This window comes from Sceloporus occidentalis, unplaced genomic scaffold, assembly GCF_023333645.1.
Source record: "Sceloporus occidentalis isolate IW3139 unplaced genomic scaffold, rSceOcc1.0.p SCAF_76, whole genome shotgun sequence".
NCBI classification, from domain to species: Eukaryota; Metazoa; Chordata; class Lepidosauria; order Squamata; family Phrynosomatidae; genus Sceloporus; species Sceloporus occidentalis.
In genome coordinates this window covers 3,807,070-3,834,115 of record NW_028317056.1, presented here as the reverse complement: position 1 = coordinate 3,834,115, position 27,046 = coordinate 3,807,070, and the positions used below count along the sequence as shown (strand labels likewise).

Here is a 27,046-nt window from a genome sequence, read left to right as displayed (position 1 = left end):
ATGGCACGTTCTGTGCCGACGCGCATGTCCAGAGACAATCCGTATGCACGATCCATGACAAATATATTGTCCATCAAATATGTTTTATACATACATACCTTTACATGTATGCAAAATAATGCGTTTTAACTGCTTGTTTTTTCTTTGTTGCAGAGACCTGTCGGATAATAACATTACGACCTTGGACAAAGGATTTTTTGAACAGTTACAGAATCTGCAGGAGTTGTAAGTATAGTTATTTAGATCACCTTAAGCTCACCTTAAGCTTTTCAACCATTTATTCAGTTAAAGAGGTAAAAGCATGAACCAGAACCTGTAACATTTCTCATTGTATCTCGTACCAGAGACCTGAGCGGCAATAGTTGGGTGTGTGACTGCCATCTTGCCTGGCTCCCTCGTTGGGCTGAAGACCAAGGTGTGACAGTTTTGGAGACAAACTCTACCCTTTGTGCCCAGCCATCAGCAGTGTCCGGTCATCCCTTGTTCAATGTGTCTTTTGCCCGGGCTACATGTGGTGAGTACGGTGAGACGGATAATAAACTCGATCTTCTCATTTTAGAATAGAATCTCGTTTGGAACTGTTAAAAACCACAAGGTTCTCAGATTGGATTGTCAGATCTTCTGAAGGTCTAGGACTTTTAGCTCTTTTTAGATGTTTTAGAGGTCCCTGTTGGTTGAATCAAAGAAGAAACAGATATTACCTTTTTCTAGTAAAGATGAAGATTACCAGTCTTTGTATAATGCCACAAGAACAAATTATGTGGGAATATAACAGGGTTTTTCAAACTTTTAGAATAGATATTTGGACCCAAGAAAACACTTTTTTCTCTGTTTCACTGATGGTCCTCTAGCAAATTTGGTCCTTCTGGGCTTTTGTTTGACCTCACCATACATTTCTATATATATTACATAGCACAATTGAGTTAAAATATGTTATGTGCCCTCTTTTTTTAGCGAAAAGGGTAGTTTAGACAGGGTGTATACTTGTTGGTTGATTGTTGTGTATGAAGAAAAAACATGGAAGATGATACTCAGAAGTCTTTCCTTCCTCTCTGTCCAGGAGCTGATTTTATCTCCTGTCCTCGCAATCTGTCGGCCGGCAATGAATCCGTGTTGGTTTTCACACCTTTAGCCTCCACTCAGCTCAGTAACGAGTCCTGTAGTGCCCTGTGCTTTTCGGAGCTGTACATTCACGGAGCCCTAGACTCTCAGCATGGGTGCCTGTGTGGCAACACCACGTCCCTCTGCCAGGACATGTGCGAGACTCCATCGATTCTCTCCAACTGCGGGTTGACCATAATTCAGGATGTTTTTACTGCTCAGCTCTCACTCACCATCCATCGGTCTAAAGAGACCTACAGCCTTGGGGAAGCTCTGGAACTAGAAGTCAGGGCTCCGATCCCCATCCCTGCTTTACTGTGGGACTTGGGGGACCAAATTATCCACACTACCCAGAGTAATTTGACCCACAGGTATGCCCAACCTGGGCTGTATAATGTCACTGTGACCCTACAGGTGGGCAACAGGAATGTTGTTGTCCACAATGAGGTGCCTGTGGTGGGGTCACACGACGAGATTCAAATAATGTGCCCATCGCTAGTGAGAACCCATGAAAGTTTGAACATCAATGTGTCTATGAGGGGCGGAACATGTGTGGATGTTGGATATACTGTAACGTCTCAACGTGGTGAGACAGGTGAGCCCAAACTCAGATGTTTTTTATATGTAGCATGAACAACACATGTGTTGACATGTTGACAGTGTGACGTGTATTGTATTGCAAAGCTTAATGAGAAAAAAGTCCCTTAAGGTCCCAAAAGCTTATGTTATGTTGCATGTTTTCTATGTTAGCCCAATTAAACGCATCATTTTCAACTAAAGACTCCACATTCTCTTGGGCTCTTAATAAACTGCGGGCTACGATGTCACCCGTGTGTATGTATGTTTTCCCGTTGATGTCAGGTCCTTCTTTCCCTGCAGTCTCTCCTGCTTGCCCAGCTGGGAGTCTGGTTTTTCCGGAGAATAATCATTGCTATCAGCTGGTGTCGGAGAAAGCTGACTGGTTTGAGGCACAGAGGATCTGCAAGGAGAGAGGCAATGGAGACCTGGTGATTGTTAGAGATGTTCATGTCCAGGATTTTCTGAAGTATCATATTATCAGGTATTGCTACATATATAATAGAAATATTAATATAAAAAGGGGAAAAAAACTTAATCTTCCATCATTGATCATTATTTCATCAACTCTACTCTTCATTGTGGTCTTTAACATTTGCCTAAGAAAATGTATTTGCAGGACTTATACTTTAAACTATTTTTGGAGTTTAGGCCCAAATTTTTAAATTGTTAACTTTTAATGTGACTCTTAACTAATTAGTTATTCTCTGGAGGAATCGTAACCGTAAGCGTCTTAAAGGTCCAGTGTCCTTCAGCAACCCAGTGCGGTTCTTTGTTGAGCCTGCTCTGAGTTCATTAAACATTTCCATACATTCTTTTTTGGAACTGCGTGATTTGTAGAGGATGACTTCTATAATTTGCTGTAATTCTGCCAAAATCCCACCGTGGAAGGAAATAAGCCTACTGTATGCCCTGCTGGCCACCTGTCTTAACCAACATAGCCCAGAAGGTGTGTTATATGTGTTCTTCTTTATTGCTCACTTCATAAAGGTTATGCCTCAAAAAGTGTATTCTAAAAACTACTGCAAATTTATCTGACGCTCATTAGCTGGAGGGTGTTAATCGTTGACTGAATCGCAGAGTATTGAATTGACTGCTACAGACAGGGTTCTTTCAGTGGCTGTGGAGGCCCCAGATGAACGTTTCTGAGCAGATCTTCAAGAAGGAGATCAGGGCACGGTTCCTACATAAGAAGCCAGTCTTCTCCTGGCATCGGTTCACGTATACACATCCTCGCCGCAGCTGTGTGAAATCTCTCCCAAGCTCCTCGGAGCCCCCATCAGCTTGTTTCAGCCGGTCTGTCCATGGCAGAAGACAATATTGAGAGAAGATACATATGTGCAGCCTCAGGATGACCTCTGACTTCCATTCCACTGAAAAGTCTAAACTTATGAGGAAAGCATTCCTTGTTCACACATACAAGCGTGACTGTCTGTCTATATCAGAGTCTCTGTTTTTGTTGTCCTTGGTGATTTCAACCTAACCCTGCTGAAAATCAGCACTGCATTAAAGACATTCATAATTAAAAAGCAGTCCAGACTATGGGTTTCTCAGGCAGGCTGAGCGCCTGGTTCATCATTCTGTCCTTATCTATCTGTTTGTCTAATTCTTGTCTAATTGGAGCTTCCAAGGATGGTACCCGGTTGCCTCTCGACAATGTACAATATGTGGTTATACTAATAAGGTGCATAATAACATCCCTCCCCACCCTAACTTTCATTCCTCCTTGCAGTGGACTCGAGGTGTGGATTGGCTTCAATGATTCCAGTAGCGATGATGCCCTTGACCTTCAGAATTGCCAGAACCATCTTCCAGGGGAACCCCAACCATCCCAGGCCGATCGCTGCGTGAGGATGGGTCCGTCGGGGGTCTGTAACATCGACCTATGCAGCGCGAAGCACAGCTATGTGTGTGAATACAAACCACAAGGTATTGCTTGTGCGCAGAAATCCATTTTCAAAAAAGTATCTCTTGCTTTAATGAAATGCTGCCAAACAAACCCAAGAAACGTTGTTTTAAAGAGTTCTAAGCAATTTCAACAGCATTTAATAAGTAACATTTTTGGAATCTGTAGTTTTAAAAATAAATTTACTAAAATGTTTTCAATAAATACATTTAAATAGTTTTATAAAGTCATTTCATGATAACTGCTGTTTAAGAATATCAGGCTGATTCATCTTAAAAAGGTAGTCTTGTGAAACCATGCATTACGTTTTGTATCACAGGTGTTACTTTGACGGCTAACTATTTTGTGTTGGGATCTCAAGTTTTTGAGATAAAATGGCCCTTGCGGAATCTAACAAGAACAGAGAACGTGTCATCTCCTGATGGCGGAGTAGAGGTATTTATATATATATATTATTATTATTATTATTAACCAGCCAAATATTATTGCAGGTCTCTTGATCTAGTGAGAAAATGGGTTAATGGGTTTGGGTAAAAACACAAGGATTTAATGAGGAGGGTTTTAAGACCGGAAAAAGTATGATGGGTCTTTCTAATACTTGCTACTTATTGACCGACGTTCCTGTATTTTCCGGCAGGTACTTATTTTCCCAGGACTACGCTTTACACAGGAGGTTTACCTGTCCGCTCTAGAATTTGCGACACGTGATCTGGAGAAACCCGTCCAGATGAGATTTCAAGTGTTCAAAAAAGATGGGCAAAGTAAGTGGAGAATTCATCATAAACAGATAGCTAATTTTATGGACATCAGAAATAACATAAGTATTATAATCCCTAGTAATCTGGTAATGTGTTGGAAAAAGTCTTGGAAAAGTCTATCTATCGATTGCGCAATCCATCCTACCTATCATCAGCTTTCATCTTTGTATCAGCTAATAAGTGATACGTATGATTCTCTTTGCATTAGGTGATGCTCCCGAGAGCCAGACTCCTATGCCTGACATCCTGCTTGTCAACGAGACATTTCCGGAGTGTGAGGATGGCCTGGATTGGTCCAATTCCACCAACAGCACTTTTCCAGAAGGAAGCGGGTGCCTTCCAACCAATAAATCCATAGACTCTACTTCTTCATCCCCTCTGCCCACTCAAAGCTATCGTAGCTTTGTCCTGTTAAAGGAAGTTGTATTCACCATTCCACCCGGAAACTCCACGCATTATTTGGTACTTTTATCTTTATGAAAAGATAATATTTTATGGGGTTAATATCGGGGTGTCTCGTGCTTTCGGGAATAAATCAAGCCAAATGACCCATTATTATAGCAGACCAATAGAATACCCACCACATAGAATACCCCCTCATAAACACTGACTAGTCTTGGCAAAAATATACTTCACCTACCAAACTGAGAAAATCCCTGGAGAAGCCTATCCATGTTAAAGAAATTGCTGAATTTAGACAGACTGCATAAATAGCAAAACTAAGAATAATTCATATAGAATTTTATGATTTTTTTGTCTAATATATAGAACCATCAGGGTACGGTTAAGGGACATGGTGTGACTAAAGTGTATGTTGATCAGAACTTGTTGTCCAGGTGTCGATCTGCAAGCTTATTGTGTTGCTCACAACTTGTCTGATTACATGACCACATGACCAACGTGATGGTAATGGCCACCCCTTGGAAGATATATGTAAAAATCCTCAAGAGCTCTAGAATATTGTGTGTTATTGTAGCAGGGGGAGATTAGAAAGGCCCAGATATGCAGTATCCCAAACTTATTACTGAACTGTGGAGAAATAAAAATGTTTGTTTTTTTTAGGCGTTTTTTGAGGATGTGAGAATCCCAGTTCATCCTGATCACCTTCTGATTGTGCAGCATGATGGCCCCAATGAAGGATTCCTGTATTGTAGCTCTTCAGAACCTTGTTATTATGCTGTACATCAACCCAACTGGATGTCTTCCATATCGGAAAATCTCTTGGAGAAAGCATGGACCAATCAGACATCTGACACTGGGTTAGGAAACCAGGGACAGGGTACCTGCATGTCCTGCGCGATCAGAGTCGTTGGCACCACTGAAGAAGTAGCTCCAATATTCAACCAGACTCCAAACTTTGGTTTGTGGAAACCTGGGCATTATACTGTTACAGGGCACTTTAGCAATCAGGTCTTTAATGCCAACAGATCCTGTAGCATCTTTGTGGTATCACCAGTTTCGGGCTTATGTGTGATCTACCCAACACCACAGGAGGATATAATTTACGTCTCAACTAATAATACAGTCCTGGTACTTAAAATACTCTCAGGATCAAATGCTACAGCTTCTTGGATGGGTAGTAACCAAACCTGGGGTTTCCAACGGACATGTCCTCCTCACATCTCTACTTTGACTTCAAAGTGTGCTGAGAAGGAAGGAGATGTTTGGTACTCGGAGATCCTCCTCGATGGACTCAGTAAAGGATTTATGGATCTTGTTATCACTGTGCAAAATGCTATAAGTTCACAGAACATAACCATTCCAGTGAAAGTGGAGGAACCTATCCGGGGGCTGAGTGCCAACCCTATACCCCAAGCCAGAGTCCTACTCAACACCCTTGTGGTGAGCCATTTTACATAGATACGTAGCTATTTAAGAACTATTTAAGTTGGCATTAAATCTATACTGTATATAATAAAACTTTGAAGAGATAAGACGTATTAATCTTGGAGGCTATGTATGACAGTTCTATGGTAGGGTTTTGTGCAGTAGCACTATTTCAACATAACTGTATCCACATGGCCCTTCTATAAAATGATTAATCCATAAAATGATTAATATGTAGATTTTGTAGAGTATTGTTTTTTTATTCATCAGGATCCATACATTCCTGTTAATAAATGCTCAGTCTTTTTGGGTTGACAGTTGTCATTGTCACTCGATGGGGGCCTCGCCCACCACTTTGCCACCTTTGCTTTGGACTAGAATGTCTTCTGGTAGTCCGGGGCTCACCGTGTAACTTTTTTTCTGCAGAATAACGTGGCTTCAGTGGAGGCAGGCTCAGATGTTGTGTTTAAATGGATGGTAGATGATCGATCGTCCTTCACGTACTACAACGCAGTTTTCAATGTCATCTACCGCAGCGCAGCTATTTACAAGCTGACGGTAGGAAGAAGCTTGTCTCGCGTCCTATTTTATGAATTGAGTTCTTTTTTTTCCTATACAACCATTTTCACTGATCATTTCAATCCTCCAACCAATGTCATGCCTTGGTTACAAGTTTATTTATTTTCTAAATCTTCTTGATGTTCACCTGTCATCCAGCCTTTTGTTTTATTTCCTTGTAAAATAGAAAACTTCACCAAAATCTGCAACGCAGGCTATGAAGTTCACTACGTAAATGTAGTAATTTAATTACGGTTCAGTCTGTTGATTCCAATTAGTATCATACATATTCTGTGTCCTCAGGGACCCCATAAAAACACACATTTTTGAAAAGCCATCTAAAATAGGGGTAACAAATAGTTTTACAACAGCTTCTTTTGTTACTGAAACTCACCATGATGATCAGCCTACGGCCTAAAAGAAACAGATGACCATCATGATGGCCGCCAGTATAGAACGTTGATGGCCGTACAATCTGTTTCTTTTTATATTTCATTGTTTTTTACTGTAAGCGACTGGTGCAGGTTACAAAATAACCGAAATATAACCCTTTTACATCCTTGAAGCTGCCAATGTTTTTTCTATTTTTTTTTTTAAATCAAAATGTAATAGTTTTGAAATCAAACAAAATGGGATAATTAAAGAAGTATTCGTTATTATCCTGACTTTAAAGATGCCCTTTCGCACCCCACTGAACCCGCCCAATGAGAAAATGGGAATAAAGAATGATAAAGAAAAGGGGGGGAAGGGGGAAGCCGGGAGGGAAAAGAAATGGTGGGTCAAGGGAGAGGAGGCAAGGAGGAGGGAAGGAGAGCTCCAAAAGCCAATCAAGAAGCAGGGGCAGACACGCTTAGCTGATTTTGAGCCAATAAAATCCAGCCATGTTATCTAGGTTGCTGTATAGGTATGCATCCTCCCAGTGGACGAGTGTACCATCTCCTCCACTATCTCCTCCACTATCCTCACGTCATTTATTTTTCTATTACTGCACTAAAGTCCTTTTCTGTTTTGTAGCTTACGGCTTCAAACCACGTGAGCAATGCTACAGTGAATTACAATGTGACCGCGGAAAAAATGAACCCAATGCATGACTTTATCGTCTCTGGAATTCCAGCAGTTGGCACCCAGAACACTTTGATAGAACTTTCAGCAAGTATTCTCGTTGACTCTGCCGTGGAAGCCATATTTAGGTAAGTAGACCATTAATGTGATACGTGGTTCAGAGATCATCAGATCCACTACCGCCGAACAGACTTGGAATTTAGTTCTTGCCATGTTACCCTTTATTTCAGTTGGTCATTTGGAGATGGCAATAGCACAAGGCAAGAGTATCATTATCGACCGCCATACAATCAATCGTTTCCCGTTCCAAACCCATTGATCCATCAGGTTTTAATTGAGAATAATGTCACACACAGTTATCAGGAGCCAGGTAAGAACCTGCATTCAAAATAACCACAATTGAAACCAAATGGTTGACCAGTTACAAAAAAACATCAGAACTTCAGAAAAATTCGAGGTAAAAAGGTAGCATGGCATGTGAAATGTTGACAAAGAAAACACTCAATTACTGTTTTGTGCCTGCTGTAAAATTGATTATATTCTGTATTTCCCGTAGGAATGTATAATATAACTGTGTCAGTGTCCAACAAGTATGAGAATGTCTCCATGGTGATACCTCTGCAAATTCAAAGCATCCTAACCAACTTAAGTATTGAAAGCGAAGCGGAAGTCATTGTTCTTGGGAGCACTGTTGTTTTTGAAGCAAAAGCAGAGCCCTCACACGTTGGGATTTTTTACATTTGGGATTTTGGCGATGGTTCTTTGCCAGCAAACACGAGTGATCCCACAGTGAACCACACTTTCCTCGAATTAGGAGTGTACAATGTTAGCTTGATCGCCAGGAATGACATTCATGAAATCTGGGTCACAAAGACCTTCTATGTACATGAAGAGATCACCGGTTTGTTGGTCTCCTCAAATGAACCGACAGAGAGAGGCTTGCAGACGTTTATAAATGCCTCAGTGGAAACGGGAGATAATATCACCTGGAACTTCAGCATGGGGGATGGGTCTCTGCTAGTGGGGAATGAACCTATGGTTAACCACACGTACTCTAAAGATGGAAATTATACAGTTATTGTCACGGCTAGTAACCCAGTAAATTCTGTGTCTGACTCCTTGCACGTTCATGTGTATCTCTTGCAGGTTCTAAAGATAGAACCATCCACTTGTATCCGTGAAAACCCAAACGTTACGCTAACGGCATACGTCACAGGGGATTATGAAAGCTATACGTTCAACTGGACATTTGGCAATGGTACGTCCATCATCACTGCTTACGGTTTCCCTTCAGTCGAGTACAACTTCTCGACAAGCGGTATATACCCCCTTTCTCTAGTTCTTGCTAGTGAAGTCAACAAGGCATACTACTACACGAACATCTGTATAAAGCCAGAGATTGTTAACGTTACCATCTTACCAGACACACAGTTCATAGCTCTTGGTGACGAGAGCCATTTCAGGGTTGACGTCTTTCCCACTTCCTCCAGCTACAGATATATATGGGATTTTGGGACAAATGGCTCCAAACTCAGCAGCGGAATACAGACTAATTACACCTACAAACTTCCTGGAACATATCTAATCTCTGTGTCTGTGTTCAATAACGTATCCTCCAACAATGACACGGCTCTTGTATACGTCCAAGAACCAGTGGGTGCTGTCATGATTGACTACAACGGGACTAATGTTTTAGAAATTGACCAGCTGTATGTTTTTGAAGCTATAGGGAATGGGACAAATGTTACCTACTATTGGGATTTTGGAGATGGTAACATGCAAACAGGACAAATAGTAACTCAAACATATAACAGCACTGGAAACTTTTCTATCATCCTACATAGCAAGAATGACATAAGCAACAGTACAGTCAGCCTAAATATTACTGTAAAAACCAGGATACGAGGCCTGAGCATGAATGCCACACGCACTGTAGTGCCGTTAAATGGGTCAGTAACTTTTTCCGCCTTTCTTGAGGCAGGAGATGACGTCCATTACTCATGGATACTCTGCGACCGTTGCTCCCCAATATTTTGCAACTCCACCATCTCCTACACGTTCCGTTCCATTGGTACGTTCAACGTGATCGTCACGGCAGAGAATGAAATCAGCTCCTTGCAGGATAGTATCGTTATCTATGTCTTGCAAATGATCGAAGGCCTTCAAATTGTTTCTTCTGACCTGGTGAATGATTGCTGCTTCCCGACGAATACAAGTCTCCCGCTTCAGGCCACTGTGACCGACGGCAGTAACATCTCTTACAGCTGGCTTATTTTGAAAAATGACAGTGTTATCCAGAGTGGAGTTGGGAAGACCTATCAGTTTACTAGTTTGGAAGCTGAAACCTACACTGTACTTCTGAAGGCTGCCAACATGTTGGGTGCCACCAATGTTAGTAAGAGTATAACATTTATTGAACGTCTCGGCCAACTTACGCTTCAGGCATTTCCCAACCCAGTTGCTGTAAATTCCACAGTTAACATCAGCATGAGTTTGACCAGTGGATCTGGGGTGTCATACACGTGGTACTTAGAAGACGGAGCAGTTTGGTTCACCTATGAGTCTTTTGTCCTTTATAAGTTCCTAAGTCCAAATCCAAAAGAAGTATTTGCTGTTGCCAACAATACCTTGGGTTCAGTCAACTCATCAATCGCCATCTTTGTCGAAGAGCCAATTGAAGGTGTATCTATTTCAACCATAGATCACAAAGGTGACCATGTACCCACTGGAACTGTCCTATACCTTGACGGGAATGTTGAAAGAGGTTCAAACGTATCGTGGTCTTGGAAACTTCCTGATGGCTCAGAGGAAGGGAAGATGCAAATGGTACATTTTTACGACGCTGGTATTTTTATAATAGGTCTAAATGCATCCAACGATGTCAGCTGGGAGACTGCTTCTAAAAACATCACTGTACAAGACAAAATTCAAGGTTTGAAGTTACTCGTAAGCAAAAAAGTGGTGGAACCCGGTGAGAGAGTCGTTTTCACCATTTTACTGTCAGCTGGTACTTCTGTCAGCTACAAGTTAACGATAAATGGAGACTATTCCATCCTGCTTAATGATACTACATATACCCATGAGTTCACAAAAATTGGAGGTTACCCAGTAACTGTGGTTGCCACTAACCTGGTTAGTGAAGAACGTGCTACAGTGATGATCTCAGTTCTTGAAGCAATAAAAAAATTAAAAATTGTGAACTGCTGTGAAGTAGCTATTCCAGCTCGGGTAGAAAAAAGTTTTCGAGCAGAAGTCAGTAATGGTTCTTTAGTCGCCTATACTTGGCAATTTGATTTGCAGGGCCAGCCCACGACCAGCCTTGCAGGCAGAAATGTCACCTATACCCCAATTGCCGCAGGCCTTCTTAAAATCCACCTGAGTGCTTCAAATGACTTGGGTAGCCAGAATATCACAAAAATCATAAAAGTCCAAGAACTGATTGTGGGGCTTACTCTGAAACCTGTTAACGCGTATGTTAACAGAAGCGTCACTTTTGAAACCGTCGTTCATCCAAGTCCTTCGGAGGTTATCTTGCATTGGACATTTGGGGATAATTCTCCTGCTCTGGTCACTTATAGATCAACTGCCGATCATTCCTACCACGCACCTGGAGATTATCTGGTGGTTGTAAATGCTTCCAATTTAATCAGCTTTTGGATTGCCCAAATGGCAGTGACCACTCGGATATTAGAGTGCGAAGAACCTGTAGTACAGCTTGAACTGCCAACACAAGTGATTATGAAGAGGTCCCAAAGGAACTACATTGAGGCAAAGATCAATTTGCGTGGATGCATCAGTTACCAAACCGAGCACCTGTGGGAGATCTATAGAGCTTCTAGTTGTCTTCGCTACCAAGAGTCAGATAAAGTTCATCTTCAAAATGTAGATGTAAGCAGGCCGCAGCTGGTGGTCCCCAAGCTTGCTCTAGATATCGGAGACTACTGTTTTGTATTCTCAGTGTCCTTTGGTGACACTCCTCTATCTAAAAGCAGCTTTGCCAATGTAACCATGATGCCAAGCAAGCTTGTGCCCATCATCGATGGCGGATCTTACCGTGTTTGGTCCAATAGTCGGGATCTGATTCTGGATGGAGAGAAGTCCTATGACCCTAACCTGGAGGAAAATGTGCAGACGCCGCTGAATTATAAATGGACTTGCACCAAGGTGAGATATATACGTAAGATAAAGTATATCAGTGTACAACAAGCATAGTGATACACTCAAGATCTTGTAATTACATTTTTAGTGTATTCACTAATTACCTTTTGTAATAGGTTTTAATCTACCTGTTTTAGAAATCTATATCAATTTCAGATATGCAACAAAAGCAGCCTGTTGAGTGGAGGTGGTCAGGTGGATACTGGCTAAAATAAAATGATTTATTTAATGTCAATACTATGTATAAAGCAGATTCCAGTCCAGGCATTAAAAAAACCTTTTTATTAATTCACGTTCTGTTTTAGAATTCAGAGCCTACAGGATATTGTTCCGACTTTGGTTCAGAATCCGGAGTTATGATAATTCCTAAATCTGTGCTGGAGCCAGGAGTGGAGTACACCTTTTATTTGAGTATCAGCAAAAAGGGCATGCCTCCTGAGTCTACCAATCAAACGGTTAGTGTGGCGCAATGCAACCATGCCATTTGATATTTGGGGGGCATTTATTAAGTTTAATAAGAGAAGGAAGATTGTATGTGATGCTTTTATGTTTGATTTCCCTGTCTCTTTCCTTTAGGTGTTGATAAAAAAAGGAAGCGTCCCAATCGTGTCCTTGAAATGTGTATCATGCAAAGCGCAGTCTGTGTATGAGGTCAGCTCCAGCTCTTATGTGTATCTGGAGGGAAGCTGCAGTAATTGTCAAGATGACTCGAGATCAGGGGTAAGATCACCGCTGTGCACACTGAGAGCCACATGTAACTGTGGCTGACATTTTTCATAATGAAAATTATTTGAGAAGCGATAGCTGAAATATCCCATTGGTTGGCTGGATTTTTCTCGATAAATATGGTAAATACAGGACCCTCTGAGCTTACTTTGCTTCCATGGGAGTAACTGCCCATAAACACAACATACAGGAGTGAATGTGCTGGTATTTAGGTAATTTGATGTAAACGCTCTATATGTTAGTCTACGATAGTTGTGTTTTCTCCTGTTTGGTTACCAGGTTATCGATGGAGTGGAAGAGCCGCTTTGTTTTTAGAATAGGAACCACAGACATTTAAACTGTTCTTATTTCATCAAAGAAGATTGCATAATTCTTTCCAAAACTGGGCCGTAGTATGTAGCTTATATCTTTCTGATCTTCATAAACCCAGCTCCATGCAACTGAATAGCGCCATCAGCCATGGCAAGCATTATAGGACCAGCATACTTACTATGCCCCCCTTTTGGTGCAAATTGTTCAAAAACATGTAGGGATTTGTTTTCCTTCCATTTTCCTATTGCAATCTTAACTAGACACTGCATGCCTGCTTTCTATTATCTTCATCTTACTCATTTACACCCCAGGATTGCATGTGCAAAGTGATCTTCGTGCTCCATGAACTTTGGGGTCCACTACATTTGCCATTTTGCCCTGGCTGTCCATTACTTTTCAATCATCGCTTCCTCTTTCTCTGTGCAGAGATGGACAGCTCAGAGTTTCAGTAACAAGACCCTTCTCCTGGATTCCAGCACTACAACCACCGGAGCCCGTGAAATGAATCTGGTGCTGAGACAAGGGGTGCTAAAGGATGGAGAAGGATACACGTTTACCCTTCATGTGAGTGACCCCTCCATGGACGAAGAAGGATTCGCTTCCATTGACCTACTGCCCAACAGTCCACCTTCTGGAGGAAGTTGTAGGATCTTCCCAAATAAAACTATACATGCCCTGTCCACCAAGATCCAGTTTGACTGCACAGGTCAGTATTTCACGCCAAAGGAATGTTTCTAGACATTCCATTAAGATATACAAAGACTTAAATGTATGTTGGTGTTGCTTATTTTATCCATAACTTTCTTGGGGGTCTCTTTTTCTCTTTAAAGGATGGAGGGACGCTGAGGATGCAGGGGCGTCCCTGGTATTCAGTCTGATTGTGACTCGCTGCAGGGAAGCACACTGTGATGAGTTCTGGGTTTACAAAGGGAGCAGGTCGGAGCACAGCACCTTCCTACCCGTTGGGTTCCACGAGTCAAACTTTACAGTGAACATATCCGTGGTGGTGCAGGACCAGCAAGGAGCAGCGACGGTGGCCTTGAATCAGTATGTGAAAAATTTAAACAAGCGAATAAAAATATAAAATTAACATCAAATAATTCTGTAAGGAAATTTCTCATAGAATTTTTGGGCCAGGAGCATCTTTCATTAAACCTGGATGCAGCATTTCCAGTATTGTTACGGTATTCTGGGTATAACAGGTCTAATGTTAGACAATTGTGTCTTGGGTTTGTTGACTGCTTGTCTTCCTTTGTGTAGCTCCCAGGTTATTGCAATGCCGATCATTCCTGATGGATTCCCCAGCCTTGCCCACTGGTTACATAACCTGACGGAGACCACCCTGCAAGGCTTGTTGAAACAGGGAGACCCCCAGAATGTGGCTGAGTATTCCTTGGCTCTCATCACTGTCCTCAACGAGGTAAATAAAGTGCTTACATTTTGGCTGTTGGGGGTCTTGTTTCTAGGAATTACTCTCGTTTAAATCCAGCCATGATATCCACACATTTAAACAAATAATTCACTTTTGTATATTAAATAAATGTTTGTTTTATGTGCAATTCATTTTTGACAATAATATAGCAGATAAAGCCATCTGTGTTCTTCATCTAAGAGCTCCTGGTCCTTACTGTCCCTGACAATAAGAACCATAAAGATGCATTTTCATCTTTAATAAGTGTTATGCCACTCTAGATACATCTCTATGATTTATTTGCTGCTCCAAGACCCCCAGTACCCCCAAAATGTAGAAACGCAAAAGTTTTTATCTGCTACATAGGACCATTAGCATTTATCTAAGAAATGACCCATTACTTTCCTTTTCATTTTTAACCGATTGTTCTTTTTAAAGGAAAACTATGTTTTTGTCTTCCTTCGCTGGTTAAAAGATTGAACCCTTCGTGTGTGAAGTAGAGAATTTGTAGAACTGACACTCTCCATCAATCTCTAGAAATACCAAACCATTATTTTGTATCCCAACCTAATGCACCTAATAAATCTTTATACGACAGACGGATTGGGATGGCAGGGGCTTGTTTTTTTGAGTCCAAAATATCTTGTGTGTTTGTGTGTCCCTCACGCAGTATGAAGTGCTAATGGGCGCGCGGGGCGAGACCAGCGATCTGGACCTTAGCATTGTAAGGAGGAATATTACGGACACCCTGATCTCACTGAAGGTCAACACCGTGGATGATATACAGCAAATTGCAGCTGCGTTGGCGCAGTGTACGGTAAGGTCCATGCGCAGGTCGGGGTGTAGATCCTACTTAGCAAGGCAAAACTGGAACAATTGTGGGCAAAGTTACAGCAACATGACATGTGAAGAGAGAGACATCGGAGAGAGACATTTAAATACACCAAAGGATTTAACAAAGTGCAGGAGAGAGGTGCAAAGGAAGAAAAATGTTAAAATGTATTAAACTGTTACATTTGAACATTTTTTTCCCGAAACAAAGGCTACATGTGCCATGAATGAGTTCATTCATGTTTCGTTAACCGTGATATTATGCAGCGCAGGAAGGGAGGACCGGTCTGGACATTCCCACCCAAATTCCAATTCCCCAGCTTTCAATATTTTGGTTATCTCAACCACTGCCTTCCTCCGTCAAAGTATTTTTTGTGGGGATTCCCTTTATTGTTTGTTTCCTATTAGTATTTGGCATTGTGACAGAGAGAGAGTTCATTTTGGCAAACCATGCATAGGACATGATTGCTAACTTGTTGGTAAACTTTAAAATGTATTTTAAAGTATTTATATGTTTCTTTACATTAGAAACATGTGAAAGTCTGTATCACATTTTTGTATGATTATGGTTTAAAGTTGCTGGTGTATTTTAGAGTTAAATAAGACTTTCTAGATGAATCTAGAAATTAGCGAGTGGGTTTCAGGGGTAATATCTCCTGATTCAGAACTCTGTCCCTGGAAATTACATTTCTAAAGAAATCTTTGCTTTAAATTCCCATAAAACAGATCATAATAAATGTCATTATAAACATCCACATCAATCAGTATTTTTAGCCCTTCAGTAATATTCAAGAAGAACCACACATGTATGCATAGTTACCCACTATTCCAGTTTGGCCAAGTAAAGTGGGCAGATGTCCTCGATTTTAACTTAAAATCTTGTCATCTAGCATTATACTCCTCCAAGAATGTTAAGTTTTTGCACCATGACAGGCTAGCCCAAATAGTATGCCTTTTAAATCTATTGATATCTATCAAATGAGATCTGACCCACGATTCCTTCCAACATACTCGAGATAGAGCGTCCAGTCATGGCCAAGGGACATTACAGGACAGCGTAGAAATCCTGTAAAGTTTGCGTTAAACAACTCACTATTCTCTGTCTTAAGGTGACCAACAAGGAGCTAATTTGTGCATCTTGTCAACGGAAAACCCTGAACAAGCTGGAAGCCATGATGTCCATACTGCAGAACGAGACCACCCAAGGTGTTATGACCCCAACTACAATCGCAGATAACATCCTTAATATAATGGGTGAGCAGATAGCAGGTTTCCATGGGATTATTTATTGGCTGATGTATTCTTCAGGCTAAAGATGTGTTTTATTCTCTATGTGCAAATGTTTTCCTTCATGCTACTTGTTAGCGTTGATGGGACTTTTGAAACGACATTGCAGACGATTTGGAGAAATGAGCGCTAAAAAAGTATTACAAGAAGATTTACACACAAACTGGAGTAATACGTATTCCATATGTATATTATATTAATGTTAACAAAATCAGAGACCTATTTAAAAGTCAACATATTTATCGTGTTCAATAAAGATAAATGTCTGATGCATGAGCGATCAATAGTTTTTTCTTAAATTATGAGCTCTCTCCCTGCGACAAAAGATTTATAGAAATATGTCTGTAAAGGTCGTGCAGAAGATGCAGGTGAAAGCAGTCATCGTTTGCTTGCCATGTTTTACTCTGCGAACCTTCGATGCAGCGGCAGTCCAAATGCAAAAAAAGTCTGCCAAGCTCATCCATCAACCATGATAAAGCAGAAATCCTCGATGAGCATAAATTGTTGTGTAGGCAGCGTATACTCAGGTCATTTTGTATAATGTATGTTTGTCTACTGACCCCTTGCCGTCAATGTTTTTTTCCCATAACTATATATATATATATATATCCAGCAAAATAAAATACATGTGTATCAATATGGGCATGCATAAAACATTGCTTATCAGTTTGGGTATGGACATGCTTGCCATTGCGCCATAGCATATTGTGTATGGCTACTTGCTAGTAGTACTGTTTAGGATGTACATAACTGTACTAATCTGCATTGCAGGAGATGTGATTCACTTGGTAAACACCAGACCATCCATCTATAAAGAAGGCAAGTTGTGCGGTGGTCTTAACAGTCCAGCTGTAGCCTCCAAGGCTTACAATCTCTCCTCTGATCTGATGCGGATTCTAATGAAGTCCAGAGTGCTAAACGAAGAGCCCTTAACTTTGCAGGGAGGAGAAATTCTGGCTTGGGGCAAGCGTTCCGACCCTTTCAACTTGCTCTGTTACAGCAACAAGACGGGCTGCCAGTTCTTTATCCCACAAGGCTTCAACAGCACCTTTCTAGACCAAACAGACATCATCCAAGTCATGTTCCAAGTGGACTCCAACCCCTACCCATTTGGTTTCATCAGTAACTACACTGTGTCCACCAAAGTAGCATCTATGGCTTTTCAAACCAGCAACGGGAGCCAGATCCCTGTCGAAAGCTTAGATTCAGAAAAGGCCATCACAGTCAGTGTGGCCAACAACACCGGAATGGGGAATATAACGGCAGGGTTGACGTCTGTGTTAAGCCACAGTTCAGTGAAGGTGGAAGTGGAGACAGAGAGCAGTAACTGGAATGCAGGGCTTCACCTACAGGTCACTTATGTAGTGAAGGACAGTGAGTATCAACCTAACCGGGTTTCCGAGTTCTGATCACCTTGATTGTCGCTTGTTTGTCTTGTAACACTAATGTGTGTCCTGTGTAGGCTGGTATGTGAGCAGTGAGCCAGAGCCTTTCATCACAGTTTACCTACATGAGTCAGGTCACCCCAATCAATACAACTATTCCGTCATGAAGAAGATTGATGCAGATGCCATGTCTGGGGAGGACCACAAGCTGTATACCTTCTTCATTGCTCCCATGTAAGAAAATAACTACAAGTAATCCAAAAACATGTAGACCTTCCAAACTTGTACTCACTAAAATATTCTTCTTTTTTCCACCAGTGTGGGGAACCTGACCAGACACTATTACCTGAACATCACTAACCATTATATGTGGTCATCTGTGGACGTAACATTGGGTTTGTATACCTCATTGTGCCAGTACTTTGATGAGAAAGAGATGAAATGGAAGACAGAAGGGCTTCTACCCCTGGAAGACACTCGACCAGATCAAGCCGTGTGTAAAACCCAACACTTGACTGCGTTTGGTGCCAGCTTGTTTGTTCCACCGCATTCGGTCAACTTTATCCACCCCGTAAGTTAGCAGTTGTAGTATAATGGGAAATTACAGAAGACTGCATGTAATTTTTAACTAGATAGTTTTAGAGGCTCCTGGCCAAAAGGGAGAGTTCCAAATAGTCTAAAAAATGTATACCTCGTTGTATGTAGAGTCTTAAATCTGCTTCTGTTAGAAACAAAATAGTAACATCCCTGATTTATTACTGATGATTTGTTGATAAAAAGCCAAAATGATACACAGAGCTGTCCATTAGGAAAATGTGACACACAAAGAAAGTGACAATACTATGAAGATGACCACACTGAAATCAAAAGAGATAACAGCTGTACTCTAGAGTTTCTCAGTGTTGGTTTTTGATCAAAAATATGTCAACTGAGAGACTAATTGATCTATTTCATCTGAAGCGTAGGGATCCTGGCCATATAATGGGGCAACCTGAAGACTGTAGCTAAGAAATTATGGTGTAAAGAGATTAAAAGAACCGTAGATAATCCTGTTTGATCAGCACAGTGAAACATTGAGTGTCGGTTAATCTCCTCTCAACTCTGTCTCCACAGCCTCCTCCGCCTGGTATAAATTACATTGTGCTCCTTACATGCGCAGTTTGCTTTGTCACCTATGCCATCGCCACCATTATTGTCCATAAATTGGACCTCCTAGATGTAAACAAGGCAGGGGTCATTCCATTTTGTGGAAAGTCTGGACTCTTCAAATACGAGGTCTTGGTAAAGACTGGATGGGGTCGCGGGTCTGGTGAGTTCAAACAATTTATAGGCTATTTATTAGTTGAGAAAAAAGCGCAGGATGGAGAACCCTCGAACGTGCCTTTAATCGTCATCCCTAGAATGAAATATTGGATAATCTTATTATGATTTTATGTAACTGGGTTAATGTAGAAATATAAATTTAGTGGTAAGTGGGCATTTAGAGATGTCCTAACACTTAAGCGAACATGAGATTTTTCTCTTCAGGTACAACAGCCCATGTTGGTATCAGCTTGTATGGAGTGGATGATAAAAGTGGCCACAGGCATCTGGATGGCGAAAACACCTTTCATCGAAACAGCGTGGATATCTTCCAGATCGCAACAGAGAGTAGTTTGGGAAATGTGTGGAAAATCCGCTTGTGGCATGACAACAAAGGTACGGCAGTCAAATTGATTGTTGATTTTAGGCCATGGAAACATTCACTGCAAGAAATTGAAGTCCAAATCTGGCTCTTGTAGAGGTTCCTCAACCATGGGCTAGACAGATATTAGTGATCTACAAGGTTTTCGGGAATCACATAATACCACCTGCTAGAACAACAAGTTTCTAAACTGAACTAACTAACTTAATGGAAAACAACATCATCATATTTTATCAGATGTTTTAGGCTCAGATGTTTAGGCAAGATGTTTTATCAGGTTATAGTTGATGTTTAATGTATTCCTTATACTGTGTCTGTTTGTCTTTATATGTTAGGGCTTAGTCCATCCTGGTATGTACAACATGTTATCATCCGAGACCTGCAGAGCAGTAAGAATTTCTTCTTCCTGGTGAATGGCTGGCTGTCCGTTGGACAGGAGGACAGTGGACGCAGAGTGGAACGGGAAATCTTTGCTGCCAGTGAGTTATGTCTTAAACCTCATTACTTTCATTAAAGGTCTGAAAATGTCCTTAGTGGGGTCATTGTAGAACACGGATCAGATTCATGTTTTTCGGTTTAGGTGAGACGGAGTTGAAAAGATTTTCCCGGATTTTCACCGCTGAACTGCAACGAGGGATCTCTGAGAAGCATGTGTGGCTTTCTATGTGGGACCGACCACCTCGCAGCCGATTCACTCGCGTCCAACGTGCTACATGCTGCGCTCTCCTGATTTTCCTTTTCCTCTGTGCCAATGCCGTGTGGTATGGAGTAGTTGGAGACAGGAACCATGGGTGAGTTCCAGGCAATATTTGTTCATATCAATGTGAAGTGAAGCATTATTACCTGTGCTACTTGTTATTCAATTCATACTTCATAATTTGCAAATTGTACTAAAAGACAGCAAATCTGATTCCATTAGGTCCTTTATTGGACAAATACTTTGAGAGAAATGACTAAAGTCTGCTTGGCTTTGATCTGCCGGGTTCTACAAGATGTTTGGAAATGTTTTTAAATATTAAATGTGCGTTTGGTTTTTTAAGTCTAAGATGAGGACAACACTAAATGTAAAGAGGACTCTGTAGACAGTACTGTGTTATTCAATCACCACGGATGGGTTTTGTTGATCTTTCTTTTTCATGTGTCAGGGATGGAGCCGTATCGCAACACGTGCCCCTCAGCATTGACTCAGTGGCTGTGGGAATGGTGACCAGCGTCTTGGTGTATCCGATCTACCTTTTCATCCTCTTCCTCTTCAGACGGGCCCGCAGCAAGGTACAGAGACCAAAGTCAAGTAGATAATGTCTTCACAAGCTGAATTACCCCTTGTTTTTTTGCTTTTTTAAAAAAGTTGTTTGTTTTTTTTCCAGACCTGTGTGAAACAATCCCTCTCCTTGTTTGATCAGCAGTCACTGGAAATTGATAATTACTTGGATACAATGGTGATGGAGAGCTCATTTATGACTTATACTGGAATCCATGGTGAGGTGAGGAAGTCTATATATCACGTTATCCATGGAGAACTGCATGAATTCTCTGTTTTAAACTTATGTTAGTAAGTACTTACCAGTCCAGCCATAACCAACCCATGGCCACTTCAATAACAGGCATAATCAATCACTTACTACTTCACATACAGACAAACAAGTTATCAGGCATCACTGGCCTTTCAACAGAAGGGCACATCCAATCATAAACTGTTCCCCAACCAGAGACCTGAGCTTCTGTCTTCAATCTCCACATAGAGGAGTGTTGCTTGGTCATGCCCACTTCCCACCCAGGCTCTGCCCCCTGCTTCTCTGGTTCCACCCACTCCCACCCAGGCTCCACCTATTAATGCATAATCCCTGCCACTTCCCACCCCTTTAATATCTAACTGCCACTTCCTACCCCTTGCTACACATACAACATCCTTCTTTCTCCTATAAGGAATTTGAAAAGAATAAGCTCTGGGCAACCAGTTCTGGGAAGTTCCTAGGTACTTAAAAGGCAGCCATTTTTTTTTAAATATACATTTTGGCATGATTATCTTGTCTCTTTTCACAGGCATTTTCTGACCAAACAAAAACAGACATAGCCTTGGACGATACTAAAAGGTGAGTCACAGAAAGTGAGAGGAAAATCAGTCCAAAACCAGAGCAGTCTAGTGCTTGAAGGTCATTTACCATAACAAGAGGACATCCCAATATTTTGACATTAAAAACACAACAGTTTTTAACGCAACCAATTGCTAATGGGAACTTTTGTCTGCTCCTGCACAGCTTTATTCAGTGGAATTCCAACGATGGTGTACTTAGCTGGCCTGACCTTCTCAGTGACCCCTCCATCATGGGCAACACCATTCAGAAGCTGGAGAGGCATCGCACTTGCCGCCACATTGGACTAGATGGCAGCTGCCACCCCAGCGAGGAAGACAGTGTGGTTGTTGGTCTTCCACAACCTCCAACTCGACCCTTCCTTGCTTCAGGTTAGGAAACTAGGGCAACTAGTTGCTAAGGGAAAGACAAACTACTGTTTTTGTTGTGTTTCACCTACTAACAACATCTTAACGTAATTCTACAGATGATGCTAGCAGCATGTCCCTGCCACGAGATCTAAGAAGGATTTCTAGGACCGATACAGATCTTCTGTCAGACTTGTAAGTGGACCATCTAAGATGAAGCAAAGTAACTTTTGAATACATCGCATTATATGGAGGGTTTATTTAAATATTCTTTTTAACTTTTATTTAATTTCAGCATAGATGTCCCAACAGATTTCTAAATACATTTTAAGCCCCCATCCTATCAGCAGAACATGAGCGGGAGTACTGTTGGGGCTAAATAGAGCTGTTTTTTCTCTTTCCACAGATCTAATCCTTTTGGGGACAAAACCGATACCATCATTTTGGATAAGCTAAATGAGAGAGGTCAGGCCATGACTTCCCCTGTTGGAGAGGTAACAAGATCTCCCAAGTCGGCACGAACAGGTACAGAATGCTGCTTAGTCTGTGGTTACTTTCACTGCATCTTCTACTTTTGGAGACTGTACTGTAATTCTGATGGATTTGTTTATAATATAATACATTTCATCAGAAACCAAATAGAAAAATATTTTACCTTTGTCCTGATCATTTCCTTGCTTCAATTTGACAGTAATAACCGACGCGTTTCAGAGACCCAGGCAGATGCTGCCCTCTTGGTGCGCGCGTGTAGCTCACGCTCTTAGCTGCATCCTCCTACTCTGTTGCTTTGCCGTCTCTGTTTGGATTGGCGTTGGGTTCACATCCAGCATTGGTCTAATGTGGCTCATTTCTGGGATCTTCAGTTTCCTCTGCTCCTTCTTTGTACTTGAGCCACTGAAGGTGAGTTCAGTCACGTATGAGAGACAGGGCTGTTTGGGATGTGGCTAATAGAGATATATTGTTCCTTGCTGTTTCCGTGTATTTTTTGGGTTCTTCAATCATTGCTGAAGCTTTTATGGTGACAGTTTTTTATGTTCCTGTTGTACCAGGTCTTATTGGAGGCACTGTACTTTGCTCTGGTGGTGAAGCGCCTGCATCCTGAAGAAGAGGATACACTGGTGGAATGTCCTCTAGTGGAAAAAGTCTCTGAAAGGATCACCAAAGTGAGACCCCCGCAGGGATTTGCTCTATTCCAGGCCAGGGAGGAGGCACGGAAGGTGAAATTGCTCCATAGGATGCTAAAGGTAAAAATTCACAAGATGTTTTAATGCATGAAGAACAGGCAGCTTGAATAATGGTTTCCAGACATTGAAGCTTCCTCTGCCTGATCATGAATAGTCTCTCATTGTGTGTGTGTGTGTGTGTGTGTGTAGCCTGAGTCATCTTGCTCTTTTCTTGTTCTTTTTTCTGCAGAACCTTGTGGTCTACATGCTGTTCTTTCTCATAATTCTGCTCACTAACTATGGAGATACTTCTAGAAATCCTGGCGCTTATCTGTTGCAGCGCTCCATCAAGCAGGAACTGGACAGTCAGAGATTTTTGCAAATTAAGAGGTATTGATAATACAATTCACAACATCCTTTCACCATAAATTTAAAAAAGTTATTAATGCATTAAAATTAGAAATGGCCATTCATTGCTAGTATTACCCATTCCCTGATCTTTTAGGACTATGTAGAAGCATTATTAAACACTCATCTACAGACACCAGACAAGCCAGAAGGCTTGTTGTTCCCTCAGAAATCTCATGGTGCTGCCACAACCACAAGGGATTCTGGGTAGGTGCATGCAAATAAGGTCAGCAATGATGATCTTTTGCCTCTATATCCACTTTATACATGGAACCATTGAAAGTAATTGCCCACTGTACAGGACAGCCTTTAGACAAAACTCAAGTAAGAGATGCAATAGCCAGGCCACCATCCGTGGACAGTTGTTTTGTTCTTAATGGGACTCATCAGCATGAGCAAGTGACACTGACTTGTGGTAACCAAGGAATACCATTACATATGTTATGGTGGGTAAAGGTGATGGAAAACCCTTCCATTTAAAATTTAGGGGTATGTCGAAGCATTATTAAACACTCATCTACAGACATCAGACAAGCCAGATTCTGGGTACAGTGGGCAATTACTTTCAAGGGATCCATGTATAAGGTGGATATAGAGGCAAAAGGTAATTGTTGACCTTATTTGCATGCGCCTACCCAGAATCCCTTGTAGTTGTGGCAGCACCATGAGATTTCTGAGGGAAAAACAAGCCTTCTGGCTTGTCTGGTGTCCGTAGATGAGTGTTTAATAATATTTCTACTACCCCCTTAATTTTAAGAGGAAGGATTTGCCGTCACTTTTACCCACCATAACTTTTGAAATGGTATTTCTCGTGCTACCCCAAGCCTCAAGCATTAAGTCAGAAGCATAGCTCTCTGCTGATGAGTCCCACTGAGGGTGAAGTTTTGAGAGGTTGTGAGCATAGCCCTCTGCTGATGAGTCCCACTGAGGATGAAGTTTTAAGATGTTGTGCTGCATGTTAGCAGCTGCTTCTGGAGCTTGGGATGAGCTGATTGTTACCAGCAGGGCCCTTTAAGGGGTTGCTGTGTTCAGCTCTTTGTCTATGCCTTCTGGCTGGGCACCTGTGGTAAAGCTGGGCCTTTAGCCAGGCTGTGTTTTCCTGGCTGGGGTGATGAAAGGCTAGCAGGGCTTGATGGGACCCATTGCACACAGCTTTCTGACTTGGATGAATGGTAAAGAAAGCTGGGGTCCTGAGCTTTCTTGGTGCAAAATAAGAAATGTAAAAAGATATTGCCAAAAAAAAAAAAAAAAGCTGTTCAGTGGCTTAAAACCAAAGGAGGTGGATATGTTACTGTGAAAATTGGAAGAGGTTAATCTAGTGAGGGAATTTAAGGTTGCATGGGATATGCGTAAGGTTATCCCGAATATAAGAGAATATAAAACAAGGTCAAGGGCCCGGAATGGTATGGGTATCTTTACTGTAGGCAAACAAAATGGCTGGGAAATTATCTGCTGTTTATTTATTTGTTACTATATTTCTGTTCTCACAGATCTGATGAATTCTGGGATTGGGCATCAAAGATTTTGTTGCCATACCTGCACAATAATCATCAGGCAGGAGGCAGCTACAGCAATCTCCTAGGGGGTGCTCGTCTCCGTCAGATCCGACTGAAAGAAGGTGATTGTGGCTAATTAAAAATGATACCTTTAGTCAATTCTAACTGTAAGGCAGAGTAATGCCCGTTGGGCTGTTCTTTTTTAAGTTTTGTATTACTTATGTTTCTATCCACCTGTGGTTTTCCCAGCACAATGCACTGACCCATCAACCCATCAGACCTGTCCAGAGGGACCACATGTATTTGACAACGACAGCTACGATGCTGGATGGTCCCAGAGCTCCATAGATGCGTCACAGACTTGGACACACTCATCAGCTGATGTTACGGGGTAAGACTCTGATAAGTAAATAGATAAATAATTAGGGTGGGCTATACACATTTACCTAACTTATATAAACCATCTGGTTCACTCAACATGGAAAGGTTGAAATTGGTTATCTTCTGTTGGTTTTATAACTCAGTTAATTACTTAACGATTCTGAAAAAAAACAGTATTATATCTGAGAGATTCTAAGCTGCATGTCTTTTCTGTGTGTCTACAGCGACTGGTTTTGGGGCTCGCTCTCAATTTACGACAGCTCGGGGTACATTCAGCTGCTGGGAAACAGTTTGGAGGAGAACATGGTCATACTAGAAAATCTCCAGCAAACTCACTGGGTCGATAGCCTGTACGTTTCTTTTAATTTCCGTACTGTATTTCAGGAGTAACATGGCAAATATGGACCTTATTAACACATTCTGTGTTATTTGGTCTGTATGTGTTAGATCTAGTGTAATGCGTATTCTGTGTCTGATTTTGTAGGACACGGGCTCTCTTCGTGGAATTCTCTCTGTATAGTCCTGGGGTTAACCTCTATTCCTCTGTGACTCTGCTACTGGAGTTTCCTTTTTCTGGACGAGCCCTCCCTTCAACCGAGATCAGGGCCTTTCCCCTTATGCATCTGAGCAGTGATACCCCACTCCACCTCACCATGATGGTATTTATACATACAAGACATACAATGTATTCTTGGTTTCATATATCCCTGCGTGTGATCCTCATGCTTGTGTCTCTCTGCCCATGGCAGGTCTTCCTTATGATGTTTGTAGTGTACTTTGTCCTCTCCGAGTGCCTGGTAATCAGGAAAGAGGGATGCTTGTACTTCACTCACTTCTGGAACTATGTTCAGTGGACCCTGACGGGCCTGTCCACCTGCACTGTGGTTGTCTATCTGAGCAGGGCCAGTCTAGCGGAGCGGCAGTGGAACACATACCTGAAGGACAAAACCACCTTTATCACCCTGAACCAAGTGGCCTTCCTAGGCAGCACTTTCCACGGCCTGTCCGCCTCCCTCCTCTTCATTCTTACTGTAAAGGTACATCGGCTGGGCATTTTGATCAGGACTTCACTTTATACTGTTTGACATAATCACATTTAAAAAAAAGAAAAACAAGTCTAAAATAGTTTGTTAGTTATTCTGTTTATTAGGGAAAGTTTGCCACTTGGGTGATTAGATGTGGTTCATGAGAATTTTTCATATGTTTTTTCAGGCTGCCCAACAGCTGAGGTTCATCCGAGAGTGGTCAGTATTTGGGAAGACATTTGGCATATCCATAAAGGAGTTGTGTGCAGCATCTGGTGCCGTCCTCGGACTGGTGATGATGTATGCTCAGCTTGGCTTCCTGGTGAGTAAGGACTTTCATATAAGAGTGTAAGAGTATGTGATGTCCATTTTACACACAAATGGATATCACTGATGCACTGGTCCATGATACCTTTTAGTGTCAGTGAATATGTAGGATTGAGTCACATTTTCTTGTAAAGCCTCTGTTGGACTATTAGGGACTTGTATCCAATCCAAATGGATTATAATTGATCCTCAGCTATAATTTGTTTCAGAAGCGCCTGACATAA

At 41.6% G+C, this 27,046-nt stretch overlaps 1 protein-coding gene across 1 annotated transcript; it reads left to right on the top strand.

The window, feature by feature from the left end:
* On the top strand, nucleotides 1-26,847 carry LOC149285810 (polycystin-1-like). The gene is given in 44 exon segments (XM_089494865.1): nucleotides 1-41; nucleotides 154-225; nucleotides 345-514; nucleotides 1,061-1,696; nucleotides 1,981-2,161; nucleotides 3,410-3,606; nucleotides 3,903-4,018; nucleotides 4,221-4,344; nucleotides 4,550-4,803; nucleotides 5,404-6,183; nucleotides 6,595-6,726; nucleotides 7,741-7,916; nucleotides 8,019-8,158; nucleotides 8,345-11,952; nucleotides 12,252-12,401; nucleotides 12,523-12,666; nucleotides 13,411-13,690; nucleotides 13,815-14,031; nucleotides 14,245-14,404; nucleotides 15,066-15,212; nucleotides 16,336-16,480; nucleotides 17,285-17,887; nucleotides 17,976-18,132; nucleotides 18,217-18,473; nucleotides 19,012-19,037; nucleotides 19,039-19,207; nucleotides 19,426-19,596; nucleotides 19,918-20,061; nucleotides 20,163-20,373; nucleotides 20,728-20,854; nucleotides 20,950-21,066; nucleotides 21,626-21,675; nucleotides 21,841-22,046; nucleotides 22,142-22,217; nucleotides 22,429-22,547; nucleotides 22,714-22,922; nucleotides 23,072-23,266; nucleotides 23,436-23,575; nucleotides 25,084-25,217; nucleotides 25,339-25,480; nucleotides 25,695-25,820; nucleotides 25,955-26,129; nucleotides 26,220-26,507; nucleotides 26,683-26,847. Coding segments are annotated over 44 exon segments (11,877 nt in total).
* The last annotated feature ends 199 nt before the right edge of the window (nucleotides 26,848-27,046 follow it).